We start from the raw sequence: 12,672 nt of genomic DNA, 5'->3' as shown, positions 1-12,672 counted from the left end.
TTTTATATTAAAATCAAGATTTTGCATAATCATACAAAATTTTATACTCTAAATCCGGTGTGGAAATGTCCATTTGAAAATCAGAAAAGATACCACTTTAAAATTTTAAAAAATAAGAGAGATATATTTAAGTCTTGCGTCGTATGTAGACTCGTGTGATATCAAAGCCACGCAAGAGTTAATAAGACAAAACCCGCAGCAACCATTGCACGTTGGTATCGCGTCCTACAAAAAGTGGAAGTGGTTAATAATACGTAACTAAGCAGTGTTTGAACGGATTTTATTAATGCCCATTGTTTGATTAATCGCTGGTTTCCAGATTATGAAAGCTGACTCATGTATTCTGCTCAATCAGGAACATCTTGAACAATGGCACTCTCAGAACTGTGTATTTTGTTATTTTCCAGTCAGTGGCAACTTCTGGTGTAGTAGGCTGGGGAGGTTGCGCTGCGTCTATCAAAAACCCCTAATAAACGTACTAAAATTAATACTAAGAGTGATGCTACGATGTCCTCCCATTTTCCTATCTGAGACATTGTTCCAATTCATGAAGGTACTGGACATTAGACAATTTTTTTCAAAAGGGTCATTAACATATTTCTGGTCAAGCGGTTACAAGAGGAGATCCCAGCAGAATGCTCGTCCGAGGTTTTCCTGTAATTTCAATTATTTCATTCTAAAAACAGGTACGACATTTGCTCAGAGGGACTTCTCTTTTGTGGCCCTGATAGTGTTCAATGTCCCGGAGAATGCCATTTTCAGAAAGAGTGTACAAGTCTGGATTTTGTCTCAGGGAAGAGACCATTGCAGGAGACTGGTGCAAAATATTGCATAGATTTATATACTATTAAGCGTGTTGTCCAGATGAAATTTGAAATATATGTATGCTTATGTAATAATATTTAATTTTTGCAATAATTTAATTAGGTATGTTCATGGGTGGGTCGGTATTTTTTTTCTGAATTTTGAAATGAAAGGGGTTTTAAAAGTTGGATTACTCGGAATGCAAAAAATGACAAAAAAATATTTGACACCACTTTTGGCACTCAGACAGAGCTTGAAGCTTTTGAGGAACTCTATGTGGCTATTTAAACCAGCCAACGGCAGGCTTATGCCTTGTGGATGCCCAGTCTTCTATATCCCCTTCTCTAAAGAGTTCTTCATTTCTCTTGAGTCTAGTCCTTGACTATAAAATTTGGACTAACCAAAACATAGTCGATTCAGTTATGTTGATAGTTTTGTATCGTAACACTGGTCTGCATGCAAATTGGCCCTGACACCATTCCCGCTGATTCTTAAGTAAAATGATCTCCTAAATCCGAATATGACACCCGTTTTCACTTACCTCCCACCACTTTCGGTGGAGTATTTGTATCAGTTTTCGATAATTTAGAGGGATGAAAAGGATTATAGCTTTCACATTTCTTCTGAGGAGCTGCATGAATTTAGATTTTGAAAGGGGAGTAAGTGCCGGGAACGGGGTGAACGGTGCACTGAAATCTACTTTGGCAAATAAATGATTGTCGCAGGAGGCAGAACTAGCTGTTCACAATGGAGTTCTAGTGCTAACTCTAATGTATGGGAGCGAAGTACGGAATTGGAAAAATAATTATGGAAGTAGGCTAATTGCTGTCGAAATGCAATCCCTTAGTCAGATTAGTGGTAAAACGATGTATGAAAGGTGCTCAAATGCCGAGATCCGTGAACTATGTAAGGCTGAGACATGCATCTCGACAGAATCAAGAAAAGGGTGCTGCGCTGGTTTGGACACGTGGAGCGAATGGACAGCAAACGGCTAAAAGGATCTACGATGCGAATGTCGATGGACGCAGAAAACGATCCATCAAATACTTGAAGGTGGACATATCAAGAGCGGGAATAATCGGCGTGTGTACATGAGAAGATGTATGAATGTAGAGGAAGCGAGGTCTGTACGCAAAGACAGAGTGATATGGCGTTTTGTTTTGTCTGCCTGATTGGAATACTAATGCAGCCTATATGCCCTATGCACCATTGGGTGCGGAAAGGGAATGATGGTGAAAAACAAAATAGCGGGAGCTCCCCCAAAACAGCGTGAGATGTAGGAAAACAGGGGTTATATTTGGATTCAGGAAGTCATTTAACATAAGAACCAGCAGGAACGGAGTCAGGGTTTGAAAAAATAGTGACGTATTTAAAAGATTATTTTGAAATTGACTCTGTACCAAAATATATCCAGCCAATATATTTAGTACAAAATATTTCTAAATCATATTTTGAAATGTTTAAATAGTTTTTTAATCCATTGATAACTTTATGATATTAAAAATACTTTGCAAAGAGAGTTTGCTCGGAACAGGGCGAACTTAAATCAACCTTGGTAAATTGAGGAGGCATTGGGTTGGTTCACTGATGCTAAAGAAGATTCGTCGTCGTCTGATGATATTCCAATGCCTCATTTAACCCTAAGGTTGATAATCTAGATCAGTGGATGTCGCCAATGTTAAACGATGGGTTCTTCGCAGTAATGAAGCTGAAGGACAAACACCGTTGGCTGATGAAAAGTGGAGCGGCAGGCCGTTGACTGCAGTGACTCTATGACATCGTTCGCGGTGACCGCCGAATACCTATATATGAATTCTGTCGCATTCTCTCCCCCAGTTAAAGGTAGTGTGACGATTTTCGACATCTGGGGTACTCAAAGGTTTGTGATTTTTACCGCAATGGAATACATGACCAAAACTGTGGACATGGACGGAGATTGAATTGAAAAATGACAAATTAATCGTCAATAGTGTGGTTTTCAACCTGTGTAATTGCGTTATTTCTTGACAGTTAAAAAGAGAAATAAAATAGGAGGCATTAGGTCTTGGGTCTTGACTGACCCTCGTACAGAAGCTGGGATTTGAATAGGATATTTTGAGATTTGCATGACCCTAGGGTGGTATTCTAGATCATCTTGGACCTTTAGAGAGTGATTAATTTGATTTTTTGACAAACGCGTGCAATTTAAAACAAAAATTTTCATTAAGACCATTGTAGCGACGCTACGCATTACCTAAAACACTTCATTAGGTTGAATTGACATAATCACATTCGTTTTTTTTCGTTTTTGAAGCAGTTTCAGACACCATTTGACGTTTGATTTTCAGTGTGGTCATTATACGAAGCAAAGACAAAAAAACAATCTTCAATAGAGTAGAGAAGATCCAGTAGACCAACCCAGGTGGCTCTTGGTTCAGCCGTTCCCAAAGAGCCAGGTTTCAACCAGCCAACGCGTTGACAGTTGAACTATCATTATTCATTCGAAAAAAGACCTATATATGTCGATGACATACTTTGCCTTCATTGTTCGAATTATTGAGCTCCATATAATTTTCGTTCACGCACACTATGGACAGATACATTTTGTTTTGTTGTTAAAACAAATAGATAAATGATGAAACTATACAAATTCAAATGAAACTTAAATTATTTTACATTAATTAGCAGTTTTTATGCGAATGTGGTTATGTCGTCGGTTCCTGAGTTATTTCGCGTCGTAGACCAGCTGAAGCCGGCCCATTTCTGACTCCGCGGCCTGAGATCTTGCGACCACTTGAGGAGACTGGTAAGGAAATTGCAACGCGGCGTATGGTACGTAAGCAGGATACACTTGCCTGCCCTGAGAGTTGGCCACGGAAACTTCAAGCTGAAACCAAAAGATTCATTAGGACTTATTTTCTCGGTGGATAAATAAAAACGATCGCAAAGCATACCGTCTTAGTAATTGTCAAAAGTCACATAAAAATCATGTTCAAGTGAGCATTTTTTGCTTGAATTAACTCATTGAAGTTAATAATCGCTTCGAAGTGGGCACTTTTTATCACAGAAGCCAATTTAAAATATAAATGACAACTATTTTAAATGAAAGAAAGAACGCGAACTTAATTTTCGGGGTTATTCATTGGTTTTATTCGATCATATGACGTCGGTAGAACATAGCGAGATAGATACAGATAGTACAAAAATTAAGTATACCGTCTCGATATGTAAATATAAAAATAGCGTTCATAATCGAGGCCCAGATCTGACAGGATGTATAACAGGGCCATGGATAGTAGCGAGAAGGTCCATTCGATAATCATAGAGATTAGGAAAAGACAGGAGTTTATAATCGTTTGAAGTGGCAACGTTTTGTCGCAGAGGCCTTTTTAAATTATAAATGAGAACGGTTTTAAATTTTAATTGAGTAAATTTTTGGCGTCATCATTAGTTGGATTCGAACATATGACGTAGAGATGACAAGTCTGTAGAATATACCGAGGAAGATACATATAGTAAGGAAGTTAAGTTTACCGTCTTATTCGTATTCAGATGAAGATAGCGTTCACTTGTTTTCTTGACGTCATATGATCGAATAAAACCAATTAACGACCCCGAAAATTTAGTCCGCGTTCTTTACTTCATTAAAATTAAAAATAGTTCTCAATTATATTTTTAATTGGCTTCTGTGATAGAAATTTCCCACATCAAAGCGATTATAAACTCCAGTAAATCCTAATTTAAGCAAAAAATGCTCGCTTTGCGGTATGCTAAACGATCATCTGTCTTTTGTCTCGATAGTAACACAGACGGAAAAAATAAAGTAACGAACTTTTTTTATAGTAGCAACTTTCTTACGCCTAGATAATCTTATGTATTAATAGAGCAGAATCTAGCGACATTATTTTTTGTATCTAGCCACTCGTTTTTAAAACTGACACATTAATTTAACTGGCCAACCTCAGAACGGTTGGCGGTACCTACTTCTGAGACACTACATTTATAATCGCGGCCCACGCGTGCCCACTCGCGCATCTAATGCTCTGAACTCACCCTCAGATCTGGACTGCTTTCCTCTGGCATGGCTCTCTTTCTCAAATAGTTGAAGCAGCACGTCTTGAACTGTTTCGTCCCGCAGACCTTGCGGCATTCCTCTCCGCACTCGTCACAGCAGATGACCAGGGACACCAGGCAACTGCCTGAAACAAGAAAACGTCCAAATCTGTATCCTGGATCTCAAGAGCCGCTGTCAGATTTCGCATTCCACCGCGCTGTTTAGTCGAGGGTCCATCTAAATTAAATGTCTGTATGCCAAAGCAGCCCGTCCACAGTTGGGATAAAATAAGTATTATTGTCTTATGGCCCTTTCAATCACAAATAACTATCGACGTGCTTTAAAACACGCTAAGCATTTGGGCGAATACAATGAACAATAGTGAACACGCTTAAGTTATTTTATTGATTTATTTAACTTTTGTGCATTATGTTATTTGTACATTGGCGGGCTTATTGCCAAATGGCAATTTCTTCCAACCAACATTGGTTTTATTTTTATAATTCAAGTTACAGAACATATGTTCTTGAATATTCTTGAATATTCAATAGAAAAAAGATTAAAAAGCTAAAGATACATTAAAATTGAAATAAACGTATTTGCTTATAAATTACCTTAAATCAAAACTATTACTCAATGGGAAAAAGGAAGAAAAGAGAAAAGAGGAAGGAGGAGAGACAAAGGAAGAGAAAGGAGATGTTTCTTCAGACGTGATTTAAACAAAGATAATGTAGAAACATCTTTGATGGTGGATGGGAGATGATTCTACGGTCGAGCCGCATGGACACTATTTGAGTTAGAGAAGAAAGAGGAATTGTGGCTGGGTATTAAGAGAGTGCCTCGAGAATTAGAACGAAGAGGTAAACCATGAACTGATAAGCGTTGAATTTTTTCACGCAGGTACATAGGAGCGTTAGGACTATGAAGTACATTGAACAGAAGTGAGAGGGAGTGATGATGGGAGTCTCTCCGCTGTCTAATTTTGAGCCATTTCAGTTGCCTACGATAATCAGAAATGTGGTCATATTTCCTAAGACCAAAAATGTACCTTATGCATGTATTCTGAAGTAGTTCAAGTTTATCGAGTTGCTCACAGCTTAAATCAGTCGTGGAAACATCAGCGTAATCTAGAATGGGCAGTAGTAATGCTTGTACAAGGGTGCATTTAGTACTAATGGGTAAAAATTTTTGCAACCTTCTAAGTGAGTGTAGACTGAACAATATTTTGCCGCTTAGTTCATTAGTATGAGCTCGCCAGCAGAGATGTTCATCCATTTGTACTCCTAGATTGTTTACGGATTTCCTGTATTGAATATTGGTACCATTGACAATAAGAGGATTAAGTGAAGGTTTGTCTAGCTTACTAAGCAATCTTTGACTACCTGCAAACATAATTTGTGTTTTAGATGGGTTTATTAGTAAACCATACTCTTTTGTCCATGTTGACACGCAATTTAGTGTATTAGACATGGATTCTATTGCTTCGCTGGTGTTTTCAGGTCTGCAATGAAGATATATTTGTAAATCATCTGCAATTTTACTAAATGTTTTATTGTTATTTGTTGTGGCTTGACACGGGCATAGCCTAAAAAGCCTAATGAGTTCATTAATATTTAAACTAGTGTAATTTTGAATGAATACAAAATAAATATAGATAACAATTTTTCATCATGGTATCTCCATAACATTTGTGAACACCTGATATTAAATGATGAAATATCTACGTTTCGGGACGTATAATCCTGCTGCACAATCACATATTTGAATTTCACCGGTGTAAATATGGAAAATATTCCAAAACTGCTATTTTCATTAATGTCAAGAATAGCAGTCGCCATTGTAAATGTAATTTAATTTTTCTTTTTTTGTATTAGATACTCCTTATTGCATTATTTTTTATAGTAAACGCCGATTTTTTGCCAGTGAACTGTATTTATTTACGAGGAAAACAAAAAACAAACCGATCGAGCGTTGACTTAGAGATTACACACGCGTTGACTTACGACCGCGATGACTTAAGCATGTTCATTATAATTCTTTGTGATCGCTCAAATGCTTGGCATGCTTCTTGACATTTGGCTTGCCAAACGCCGGCTAAATGCAATAAATATCGTGATAAATAATAAATAAATAAAATAATTAAATAAAAATAGCAGTTTTGGAATATTTTCCATATTTACACCGGTGAAATTCAAATATGTGATTGCCCAGCAGGATTGTACGTCGCGAAACGTAAATATTTTGGCGTTTAATATTAGGAGTTCACGGATGTTGAATTGCGATCTCAAATACGATAAACAACCACGGTGACAAATTGTTTTCACGTCGTTATTTGTGATTGGCCACGGGACAGTATTTGTAGCGCATAATCTGAGTCTATTTGTATTGATATTAGATTAGACCCAGACGAGTTGAATATTATGTATTTATTTTATTTATTTATTTATACTTTTACATTGTTTGTTTTTTTTTTTATATACATAATAATGTTCCCTCACTGGGGTGTCCCGTGCCGAGGGAAACATTTTACAAAACGTGAAACATGCCTAAGATTAGCTATTTCACAAAGTTAACAAAAAAAAACAATAAAAAACGTAATTAAACCAGTTAACTTAATTATAATTAACATTATAAACAATAAAAAATAAAAATATTTATAAAAAGCACAACCAATTTATACAGACTAATTAATAAAATTCATAAATAGTGAATACATTTTAAATATTTGGCTTGATCCACTCATTGATCGCTCTAGTGCTTAGCATGCTTTCAAGCACATCGATGGTTATTTGTGATTAAGCGACAGGCCGCTTTCAAACGGAAAAAAAACCGTAATAATCACATTCTAAAGATATCAACAATATTTTGAGTTTGTCCAAATTTTTGTAGACAAGGACTGGATTTAACTCTCTGGGGAGCTGTTTATATTAATATATTACAACAATGAAAAACATTTAAGAGAAGGTTTTTTCAATCAATCATGAAACTCTGTTTCCGAAAATTGATACAAAAACGCAAAAGCAAGCCTATTATAGTGTGTTTAAGACCATTATTTACAAAAAATATGACATTTATAGTATTTTTCATGCACAACATCAAATAAATTCAGCAATGTTTTAGTATGTCTAAATGCTTGCAGACTGGCTGGATTTCCTCCTTAGGGAGTTATTTATATTTAAATTTATTTCAACAGAGAGGGAAAACATTTTATAGAAGGTAATATAGAAGTCTAGGCATCTACAGGGCTTATGACCTGTCAATGGCTGGTTTAAGTGGCCACTTTACACACTGTGTAACATTCACCATTCTGCCTATATTTGAACATCTATATTCCTTCAATTCTTCCATCTGTTAATGTTTGTGAAGTTAAAGAGCTAAAACCTTTATTTATGCGGGTGAGATTCATCTAATTGAATTATTTCACCTACATACTAGACTAGGCAACGCCTGAAAATATTATTTTTTCAATTTCTATACTTCTTCATGGACCAGGTAATTAATCAACAATACTGTAGATGCCTAGACTTCTATATTACCTTCTCTTAAATGTTCTTCATCTCTGTTGTAATATATTAATTCTAAAGATATGTTTTTTAAAATAGTTATTTACACATTTCTGTCACGAGAAAAGATCCCAGCAGAATGCTCGTACGCAATTTTCGTGTAATTTGAATTATTTAATACCAAGCACACATACGACTTTTCACAAAAACGGCGCTATATAAATTATCCAAATGTAATAATAATAATAACACTCTTACCCAGAACGAAAAACAGCGCGTTGTTTTTCATTTTGATGAAGCTTTCACCTAGAACAAAGAAAAAATGTTTTTTTTCGATTTTGATAATTTCACGAGTGGAAAATCTAGGACTAAGGGAGATAAGGTCGTTAACGTATCATGCTACGCGGACGATGCAACCACAGTAGCGAAATCAAAAGATGATTATTTGCTTGTTTTACAAGTTTCATCTGGCATCTCAGAAATTTATGTTAGTAGATTTAAATTAACATATTACAACAGAGATGAAGAATAGAAATTCAAATCGGGTTGTGGTCCTGTGGCTAGTGTCTCGAACTCACGGATCAAATGTCCGTGGTGCAAATCCCACTCTACCCCAACTTGATTCCCATTTTCTAAAAGTGAGTTATTTACAACTCGTTGAAAAATGCCAATCAAAAGGTAAATCATAAAAACGCAAATATTTATTTTAAACAAAAAAATAAAAATATTTAAAATAAGGAAATTTAGAAGTCTAGGCATCTACTGGGCTAATTATCTGTCATTGGCTGGTTTTAGTGGCCACTTTACACACTGTGTGACATTCACCATACTGCCCATATTTGAACATCTATATTATTCCAATCCTTTGATCTGTTGATTTTTTTTAAGTTAAAGAGCTGAAACCTTTATTTATGCGGGTGATATTCGTGTAATCAAATTATTTCACCTGCATACTAGACTAGGCAACGCCTGAAAATGTTATTTTTTCAATTTCTATACTTCTTCATGGACCAGGTGGATTTATCAACAATATTTTGAGTTTGTCAAAATTTTTGTAGACAAGGACTGGCTTCAACTCCCTAGGAAGCTCTTATCTCTGTTGTTATGTGTTACTTGTGTACAAAAATTTGGAGTGACTCAAAAAATTGACAGAAAGTTTTCTTTCAGTATTTCGTAATACAAATAGTGGCCCGAGTATTACTAATTTTATTGAAATATACCGTGGCTGCTATTCTGAATCTTTTGGCTGAAATAGAGAAGATCCCTACTGTTTATAACGTGGGGATTTTTATTTTTTGCATGCGCTTACACTTTGCTACATATATGGCAACATTTATAATTTAACGCCAAGTTAGTTACAAATTAAACTATAAATACATTTATTTATTTAGTTTACAAACAATGAAAAATAATACATAAAACACCTAAATATTGAAAAAGTAAAAAAAATTCACTATTTATTTTTCATCAATTAGTTAACATTAATTTAATGCATATTTTTTTTAAATTAGAAAAAATAAATTATTAAACTAAATATAAATTATTGTAAAAATTTAAAACAAAGTTTTAAAATTCTACTAATCAATACTAAAATAATTATTAATAAAATATCAACAATACTTTGAGTTTGTCCAAATTTTTGTAGACAAGGACTGGATTCAACTCCCTGGGGAGCTGTTTATATTTACATATTACAACAGAGATGAAGATCGTTTTAGATATGGTTATATAGAAGTCTAGGCATCAAAGCAAGTCTCGGCATAAACAAAAATGGGCAGAATGGTGAATCTTACAGTGTGTAAAGTGGTCACATTAACCAGCCAATGACAATATTACCTTCTCTAAAATGTTCTTCATCTCTGCTATCATATGTTAATATAAACAGCTCCCCGGGGAGTGGAATCCCGTCCTAGTCTACAAAAATTTAGACAAACTCAAAATATTGTTGATAAATCCACCTGGTCCACGAAGAAAAACAGAAATAAAAAAATAAAAATTCAGGCGTTGTACGAGAAATAATTTAATTACACGAATCTCACCCGCATGAAAAAAGGTTTCAGCTCTTTAACTCCACAAACATCAACAGATGAAAGAATTGAAGGAATATAGATGTTCAAATATGGGCAGAATGTTGCATGTTACACAGTGTGTAAAGTGGTTACTTAAACCAGCCAATGACAGGTCATAAGCCCTGTAGATGCCTAGACTTCTTTATTACGTTTTCTTAAATGTTCTTCATCTCTGTTGTAATATGTTAATATAAACAGCTCCCCAGGGAGTTGAATCCAGTCCTTGTTTACAAAAATTTGGACAAACTCAAAATATTGTTGATAAATTACCTGGTCCATGAAGAAGTATAGAAATTGAAAAAATAACATTTTCAGGCGTTGCCTAGTCTAGTATGCAGGTGAAATAATTCAATTGGATGAATCTCACCCGCATAAATAAAGGTTTCAGCTCTTTAACTCCACAAACATCAACAGATGAAAGAATTGAAGAAATATATATGTTCAAATACGGGCAGAATGTTGCATGTTACACAGTGTGTAAAGTGGTTATTTAAACCAGCCAATGACAGGTCATAAGCCCTGTAGATACCTAGACTTCTATATTAATTCTTTTAAATGTTCTGTATCTCTGTTGTAATATTTAAATATCTATAAGGCGTCTCTAGCTGTTATTTAATTTAATTTATTAAGTTAAATGTCCCTATTTATGAATGTACTGATACAGTATGGCGTTCTTTCGTCATCCATTCGCTCCAAATTATTAGAGAAAATCATTACCTCGTATGTGGTACTGTCGTTAGATGCGCCTGATAGATTGAAAATTTGTTTGCCAGAATTATCCCTTTTATAGATAATTTTTATCAATTCCAGAAAACGTCAACTCTGAAACAATAATTTTATTAAGTCAGTAAATTTTTAATGCATGTATCTCATAGAAAGCTGTCAAGAGGTACTACATAAGCATCCAGGCGTTTGAAGAACACAGTTCTCTGTGTGAAATAGAACCAAAACATATTATAAACTATGATTAATAATAAAAATAATGTGACCTCACTGCCACTGGGGTTACCCGTGCCGAGGACACTTAACAATATACTTTTTTTTATATATTTTTACAATTGAGAATAAACAAAGAAGACTAACTTAATAAACAAAGATGATTAACAAAATGTTCAGACAGTTTTAAACACTACGTATTTTTGTTAATAATCAATTTATTTAATATATTATTTATAATACAAAACGCACTATGAAAATAACAAAAATCTAACATAAGCTATACACTCGTGGAGCGGTTGATTCAATATTGGTTAATATGTAAATATAATCTAGCAATTTTTGTACATAAAATAATTTAGGGGATGAATAAAATAAAATCAATAATAAAATTTAACTAACATTGTCATACATATGAAACAAGGGCCGGAAAAAAATAGGATTAGCAATGAGGAGAAAAACAGAATCTCAAAACTCATTGTACAAGGGGTTGAAGCTGTACAATGAGTTACCTGAAGAAATAGGGGAGATTGAAAAAATCGAAATCAATTTAATTTATTTTATTTATTTATTATCATTATATGTATTACATACACAAAATTTTAATTTATGTAAAGTTGCTTTAACTGTCTAACTAGGGTTATTTACCCCGTTCTGAAACAGTCAAAAAATATAAAAAACAGTAATCAATTTATAGAAACAGTTATAAAGATACAGGACAAAGTGAAAAACAAAGTAAAAAATGGAATGGTAAAAAATGTAGTAAAAACATAGTAAAATGTAATAAAAACATAGTAAAATTGTAGTAAAAACATAGTAAAAATGTAGTAAAAACATAATAAAAATGTAGTAAAAAAAACGTTGCAAAAAATTACGTTATAATTAAAAATATATATGCTATTGAGAAATTTTGATAAAAAAATTGTAATGTTATTAATTGTAGTTAATATTAATTTTTAAGATGTAATGAACTAACGTAATTAAACATAAATAAAAAAGAATGTAGCTATTTTAAAATTCCATTTAATATTTTCAATCCTTTCAAAGCATTCTCTAAATGACTGCGTAAAAAAGTGAAATATGAGTCTTCAACGTATCAAGTTTTTAAAGGCTTTGGAAATCCTCAAAATGAAGCCCTGGATTTGGTAAAGCTAGGGTTTCCTAGGACAGCGGTGCCCGTATCTTCTGTTAATAAATTTTGTAAAACCGTTTTCTTAGGAAACCCTAGCTTTAAGCTAGGGTTTCCTAGGACAGCGGTGCCCGTATTTTAACGGCCATAGTTAACGGTGATGCGGTAGACAGCCGTCGTAACGTCGACTAGAGAGTG

The 12,672-nt window shown here is 34.3% G+C and overlaps 1 protein-coding gene across 1 annotated transcript; it reads right to left on the bottom strand.

The window, feature by feature from the left end:
* Positions 1–2,774: 2,774 nt before the first annotated feature.
* Positions 2,775–11,158, bottom strand: Trissin (trissin). Its single transcript, XM_088237287.1, has 4 exons — positions 11,127–11,158; positions 8,599–8,646; positions 4,837–4,982; positions 2,775–3,670 (listed from the first exon to the last, which is right to left on the bottom strand). The coding sequence occupies exons 2-4, from the start codon at positions 8,627–8,629 to the stop codon at positions 3,509–3,511; spliced, it is 339 nt and encodes a 112-aa protein (XP_088093413.1). The 5' UTR covers positions 8,630–8,646; positions 11,127–11,158; the 3' UTR covers positions 2,775–3,508.
* Positions 11,159–12,672: the final 1,514 nt, after the last annotated feature.

This window comes from Micrasema longulum, unplaced genomic scaffold, assembly GCF_059751315.1.
Source record: "Micrasema longulum isolate JH-2025_06_02 unplaced genomic scaffold, ASM5975131v1 h1tg001687l, whole genome shotgun sequence".
Taxonomy (NCBI): Eukaryota; Metazoa; Arthropoda; class Insecta; order Trichoptera; family Brachycentridae; genus Micrasema; species Micrasema longulum.
This window is presented reverse-complemented; position numbering and strand designations above follow the sequence as displayed.

Bases quoted from the DNA above. Each gene is read 5' to 3' on its own strand.
- Trissin (XM_088237287.1), bottom strand. From the start codon at position 8,629: ATGAAAAACAACGCGCTGTTTTTCGTTCTGG. The intron at 4,983-8,598 runs GTAAGAGTGTTA...TTCTTGTTTCAG, and splicing joins CGCGCTGTTTTTCGTTCTGG to GCAGTTGCCTGGTGTCCCTG. The intron at 3,671-4,836 runs GTGAGTTCAGAG...TTTTGGTTTCAG, and splicing joins AAAGCAGTCCAGATCTGAGG to CTTGAAGTTTCCGTGGCCAA.